Source organism: Lactuca virosa, chromosome 5 (genome assembly GCF_052849685.1).
Source record: "Lactuca virosa cultivar CGN04683 chromosome 5, Lactuca_virosa_CGN04683_v6, whole genome shotgun sequence".
NCBI classification, from domain to species: Eukaryota; Viridiplantae; Streptophyta; class Magnoliopsida; order Asterales; family Asteraceae; genus Lactuca; species Lactuca virosa.
In genome coordinates, this window is record NC_136430.1 from 329,365,421 (window position 1) to 329,372,668 (window position 7,248).

The 7,248-nt window shown below is 32.8% G+C and overlaps 2 protein-coding genes across 2 annotated transcripts; both read right to left on the reverse strand.

The window, feature by feature from the left end:
• Nucleotides 1–418: 418 nt before the first annotated feature.
• Nucleotides 419–1,972, reverse strand: LOC145113213 (uncharacterized). Its single transcript, XM_079049328.1, has one exon. It carries the CDS (start codon nt 1,970–1,972, stop codon nt 419–421), a length of 1,554 nt encoding a protein of 517 aa, XP_078905454.1.
• A 1,317-nt stretch (nt 1,973–3,289) lies between these two features.
• On the reverse strand, nt 3,290–7,248 carry LOC145113214 (uncharacterized). The gene is made up of 10 exons (XM_079049329.1): nt 7,140–7,248; nt 6,941–7,012; nt 6,347–6,418; nt 6,028–6,216; nt 5,770–5,934; nt 5,219–5,618; nt 4,216–5,079; nt 4,124–4,164; nt 3,679–4,033; nt 3,290–3,416 (listed from the first exon to the last, which is right to left on the reverse strand). The coding sequence occupies exons 1-10, from the start codon at nt 7,246–7,248 to the stop codon at nt 3,290–3,292; spliced, it is 2,394 nt and encodes a 797-aa protein (XP_078905455.1).

Consider the following 7,248-nt stretch of genomic DNA (forward strand, 5'->3'; position numbering starts at 1 on the left):
GTATTCAAGGTTTGTTTCAGTTATTTAGTGTAAATATCATTCAAATAAAAAAGTTCTCAATTTATCCACCTAGTGGATATATCTACCCTTACCTAGTGAATTTTAAATGTACGTTACCAATAATATGAATTTATTTACTTATAAGAAACAAAGGAAAATAATTGTTTATTCAATAAACAATAAAACTGTCTTTTGCAGGTTTTAGACTTTGGAGTGTTTCATATGTTTATTAAATTAAGACATTTGATTTAAGGGTGTAAAACATATAAAGAAAACACAATCAAGGACCCCGATTATCTAAGATGATATCATAAAAAACGAACATAATAAAATTAAATATGATAAAGTAACATAAAGACACGTCGTTTTATTGATTATATTGATATGTCTAAATAAATAAAAAGAAATGTATGATTATCTATAATCGTTGAAGGACCTCCTTGTACACAACATTTTTTGTTTTATTGGTTTGACGACCTTCCTCATCACATATGAGTACCTTCAAGCCTGTTTTACTTGTCACGCGAGATACAGCTACATATAACTGACCATGAGTAAAGACAGGTCTACGTAAATACAATCCAACAGTTGATAATGACTGCCCTTGACTCTTGTTAATCGTCATGGCAAAACAAACAGCTACGGGAAATTGTCTCCGCTGAAAACGGAAGGGGATTCTTTTATTAGACGGAGTTAACTTCATGCGAGGTATATAAGTAGTCTCATTGAAGAATCTACCAGCTATAATGCGTGCCTCAATGACATGTTTTCCAAGCCTAACTATTTGTAACCTTGTACCATTGCATAGACCTTTGGTTTGGTCAATATTACGAAGCAACATGACCGGAACACCTGTTTTTAATGTGAGTTTATGGTTGGGAATTCCAGATGCCTTAAAAGCATTCAGTACATCCGGAGAGTAAACTGATTCCTCAAAACAATCTGCTGACTCTGTCTCACATAAAGAATCCGAACTCAGATAAGTTTTCCCTTCGTCTTTCATCAATCCTAACATGTAGTCATTGATAGCATCAACTTCTTCATTTGTAGGAACCAAAATAACCTTATCTTGAAAATATGATGGGTCATCAAGATGATTTTCAAAAGAAGGATAAATGGTCGATACAATTGAATGAATATGGTCACCTGTAGAGCGAATGATAACATCTTCTGGAAATTCAACTTCAGCTTCACCATCATTAGGACCACCAATATTACCTTCACCAATTTTAAGAATCCATTCTGCAAATGCTTTTGTCTCATCCAAATCATTAGTTGGACAACCAACCTGAAGCCTCATGTTTACCGTTAAACGTAAAACTGTACATTCACTCCATAATCTTGATGAATGTAACGATGCCTGCACAATATCCGAACGATTACCTCTTTGTATTACTGGAAGAATTTGTCTAAAGTCACCTCCAAATACAATGGTCTTGCCGCCAAACGCTTTATTCCTGTCAGATGAACGGATAATGTCTCTAAGCGTCCTATCAAATGCTTCAAAACAATGACGGTGCATCATCGGAGCTTCATCCCAAATGATAAGTCTCGCTTTGTTAAGTAGTACAGCAAGATCACTGTCTGGCGCGATAGAACAAAATGAATTCTCGGTCAAGTTAATTGGGATAATAAATCTTGAATGCGTTGTCCTACCACCAGGGAGCAATAGTGCTGCAATTCCACTTGAAGCAACGTTGATAACAATTTCACCTTTGGATCTAATAGCAGCAGACAAGGTCTTCCAAACAAATGTTTTTCCGGTTCCTCCGTAACCATAAAGGAAAAAGACACCACCTTGGTTGTTGTTAACCGCATTCATAATGGTGTGATAAACATTTTTTTGCTCGACATTTAATTTGGAATACAAATCTTGATGCTCAACTTCAATAACACCAGGATCATAGTTAAGCTCATCTTGAATTAACATATTGCATGACTCTTGAATGTATCTATGATCAGGAAACGACATATTTGGTATTTGCTTCAAACTCAATCCACAGCTCAATAATGATTTCTCGATGTATGACAAGGTAAGGTTGAAAATTGCATCCTCTTTTAACTTCAAGCCTGAAAATGCAATAGACAACGAAATTAAATATAGTTATAGCTATGTAAATGGCTTATGTTAAGACCTTTATAACGACTATAAATGATGTAATCGCGAGTTGCTTTTTTGTCAGTTTTACATGCATAATGTATAAATGATGGAAAACGAACAATTTTGTGTGAAAATGGCAAAAAAAAATTGTTGATTATGTTTTATGTCAAATTTTTTCAAAAAGGTCATTTTTAAGCAATATACTTCCGTCCAAGGACCATTTGTATATGAACAATAATTGGTTTGTTTTGGAATCAAATTAAAATGTAGGGGAAAACGAAATTTTAGGGCAATTAATACAAATGCAATTCCTGGCCCTTTAAATATGACCTATTGTTAATTAGTTTGTATCCGTTTTATTTAAAGTTGAAATTAATTGATTTTCTTTTCAAGAAGAAATTAATTAGTTTGAATAAAAAAACTATAAATTAGTGTATTTACCTCTGACGCCGATTTCTTGTTCACGAACGTGAATGACATCATCAGAAAGACATTGATATGTTTCTTCAAAAACATGAGCAGGACTTGACAAACTATCTGATGTAATCAACATAACAAAGAGAGACCGGCAGAAAGAAGCTGTGGCCCAATGATGTGTTTCGTTTATTGACGAAATGTACTCTCTATCATCATCTAATAGACCAAGTGCATAGCAAGCATCTTTGTAAGAGTCATGTACAATTCCGTTAATTTTCTTGATATCTTCATAGCATGTAGGACCCTTGATTTTGTTCAGCAAAATCCGTAGGTAATAAATGTCACCGGCCTTGGGAGAAACGTGGTTTAATCGACCGAGTGTCTTGGACTTGGTTTTTCTTTTTGTCCATATCTTATCTGATTTATTCCAAATATATTTAGTTGGGAATTCAACGTATGACAACTTTCGTGCATCTTCATCATGCTTGTTACATTCCATCCAAGCTAAAAATTGAGAAGCAGCGACGGTCGGTTTAGAAACAACCTGATTAAGATGTTGGTTTGGTTTAAAAACAACAGGTTGTTTGTGTTCGAGGTGAAATGACAAACTTTCGACAGGCGGTGTTCGATAATGAATATCATACCCAAAAAGCCTCCAACATGCCTCACATGCGGAAATATAACGACAGTTATAGAACTCACCAATTTCGTCATGGTCGTTATTTTCTATTTGTTGTTTTTTCTTTTTTGTTGGATCAACAATAGATGCTATTATCCTATCCAGTCCTTTGTTAATATACTTAAAAAGATACTTATCGATCCAACTTGGTTACACCACTCTAGATTCATGTGAGCTTGATATTGTTTCATAAGGATCTTATTATATGGAACAACATTCCTGAAAAATCAAGTAAAATGTCATAAACAACATTAAATGATAATTTGAAGTTAACATAGGAAGAACATAAGAAAACATATATAATGAGTAATATGTTTTTATAGATTACATTATCCGTTTAAAAATAAAATATTAGTACCATTTTAATTTAAGTTGTTTATTGATATTTATGTATTTAAACATATAATAATATATTTCATAAAAAGGAAACAAATTTAAAGAATTAAAATTTAGTAAATCATTCAAAAGGATTTGTGTATACCTGTTGTCTAAAGAAACACCTTTTTTAAGGACATTATTTCCATCGTTACGTCTCCGGTAAATAGGATAACCATCTTCATCAATATACGTATGATCGGTATATTCCCTTGGAAATCGTTTTGAACATTTGCCTTTTTTCATACACGGCATAAATGGTTGATCGTTGCCACAAGGTCCGTGTATCATGTTATCACAAACAATCTGATACAAATCGGGTTCACTATCCTTGTCTGGCAATTCAGCACATATAACACGGTCTATGTCTTCAGGATTTGGAATTTTAGAATTTTTTTCCAAAAACAGACATACATGACAATGTGGCAGGCCCCTCTTTTGAAACTCAATCGTATATACAACTGTGTGAGCAAAGAAAGCAACCAGGGTTAAAAGATAAAATTATCAAAAAGTTATAATCTTAATGAGTAAAAAATATATAAGATTGATACCTCCAGCGACTTCACCCAAAGTTTTTTCATCCTTCAACTGACTGATTAATTAATCAAGTTTAATTTTGAAAATTCGTGTCAGAATATCTGGCCTGTCTTCCGGTTTAAGATTCTCGGCTTCAACAAATCTAATGACTTCTGGCCATTTAGGATTACATGTAAGGGTCAAAAAAAGATCTGGATAACCAAACCACTTAACCAGAGTCATCGCATCTAAGTAGTTTTGTTGCATGTAACGGCTGCCGCCAGTAAAAGAAGATGGTATAATAATACGGTTTCCCATCAAAGAAGCATCTTCAATGCCATCTTCAGTTGCCTGGGCCAAGTTGCGATAAGGTGCCACGCGTAATGTTGGCTGGTTAAACCTAATATATCTAAGTCGTTCATTTTCAACCATTGTATACGAATCAACCAAAAACTGTTGGAATAGTTTTCTTGAACGTAATATCAATGATATTTCATCGGTTCTCTGTTGTATACGATAAGCAAAAAACTCACGCATGGTCAACCTTATTCGTCCATCAGATTCTGGATCTTCAACACCACGATGTAGTATATCGACTCGAAATCCATCTTCGGCATAAGGGAATAATAAAGGATATTGAAGTGCAAGATACTGAGGATGCAACTCATTAATACGTTGAAGTTGTCGACTTTGCGTTTCCAATACAATATCCCTTGAATCATACCCATCAATGTCACCTATAATGAGGGCAGCTACCTCATTTGTGGTAGGAAGATTATACTGCCTACCATCATTTTCTCTTGACCCAATCAATTTCAACCTAATACGCTCTGTTGGATTTGAACCAAAGCGATCACGTGCCATTCTAAATTGTTTAACCAGTGGATTAATGAAATCCAATAAGCCCATCAACTCGTGAATAGTCCAGAACTCAAGAGAAAACGGATTTGCCATGGACTCATTAGATGTGGTCTTTTTCTTCTTATTAGACCTACAATAACATAATCAAAAAAATAATGGATATAAATTTTTTGTAGTAATATATATATATATATATATATATATATATATATATATATATATATATATATAACACTAGTGGAGTTATATAATATAGGGTATTAACACACTCGCATGATTTGAATCTGTTTTGAACCTCATGATCTGTATCATATATGTACAACTGGAAAAATCTGGGTGATTCACCCTCTTCGGGAAGTAAGCTGCCTGCAATATGATAATTTTGGCCATGCATTCGATAAACATAAGGACCACCTCTTGAGTTAACGGTCTGATCAATCTTTCCAGCCATAGATGTGAATGCGAACATCATATTGTATCGACGTATATTCTGTATAAAGTTTTGACTTTTTTCCGAAAGACCGCTATATAAATCAATCAACAACTGAGGTGGGTGAATCAGACTGGGTAGTTCAACTTTTCCATTGTAACAACAAATGGAATAACATGTTTTCTTTAAATCCTTATTTCCTCGAATTGCTTCTCCCTGCCACACCTTAGCTTTACATACTGAGCAAACATATACAGCATCTCCAGAATCCAAATAATATATAAATAAATAAACAAATTTACGAAATTATATTTGTGGTATGCTTTAAATGTAATAGGGTAACGACATTTTATTTGTCATGACAAATAATTTGTGGTGTGGATATAATACCTTTGCTTATTCCGATATATTTAGTATGATTGTTACCGGTTACATCATTCTGAGCATTTGAAGTAGAAGGAATACATATTTGTGTCTTCTTTTTTGTAGAAATTGGTCTGCCTCTTTTTTTCTTTTCTTTACAGTTAACGCTGGTACCAACTGAAAAATGTGTGACTGTATGTATGAATAAAATATATAATAACACAACTGAATGATGAAGTTGATCATTATTAATAGATAAACGATCAAGTTGAACAATATGGGTACCTGAAGGTTCAACGACATCTTCATTCAACTCAAAAAATGGAATATCTTGTGTATTAAATCGTTTCCGTTTCGTTGTTGTTGAATGAGTTGTGTTGTGCTGAATTGTATCTTGGTTGTTGGAAAAGTCTGGAGGTAATTCGGTAAACTTTTGAGCAACTCGACAATTAGGGGGTACGAAGAAACTATTTTCTGAAAAATGAAAATTTGTATGATAATATAGCGAAATATATAAATAAAATATATGAATTTAATACACATAAGCAAATAAAAAAAACAAAAAATGCAATACAAAAGAGACATAACATATAACAAAATGTACCTTTGTGAGAATTTCTTTGTATTGTTTGAGATGATGGTGTTTTCAAAGCATTCGATGAAGAGGGTGAATGAACTAAAGAGGAAAAGTATATATAAACATTAAATTAAATAAGATATTAAAGGAAAAATATAGTTAGCCAAATTAGATATTATAGACCTATATGTATTAAAAAAGATAGTTATACAAATTAGATATTATAGACATATATGTATTAAAAATTAAATGTTAAAAGTTTATATATTGGGAAGTTAAAATTGACGTTATATGATTTAAGAAGTGGATGTAAATATAATATAAAAGAAATTAAGAATACTTTACCTTGATTTGTTAGGTGTGAAAGTGGCGATCTTGGGGAAATAAATGTGGATTGAACATTCGGTTGTATGATGTTATGAGACGAGGTAGCCTTAGGTAATTCGGAAAGGTTTCGAGCAACTCGACAATTAGGTGGTATGAAAAAATTATTTTCTGAAATGAAGATTCGTATCATAAACGGAGGAGAAATATTAAAAAAAATATTAATAGTACAACAGATAAGCAAATATAAAAACGAAAGTGTAATATAAAAGATGCATAACATATAAGAATATGTACCTTTGTGGGATATTGTTTGTAATGTTGAATGTGATGATGGTTTTAGAGCATTGGATGAAGATGATGCATTCACTAAGGAACAATGGTATGTATATCAAAATATCATATGAAATATAAAGAGAAATGAGTTATACAAATTGAACATTATAAACATTCAAGCACTTCAAATACAAACAGAATGCTTAAATATGAATCTTACCATTTGTGATGTCAGACAGTGGTGTTGTTGGGGAAGTGTTGTTGGGTGACACATTAGTAACAAACCTTGTAGGTTTTTTCTTTCCCGAAGCATTTGAAATGTCAGTCAT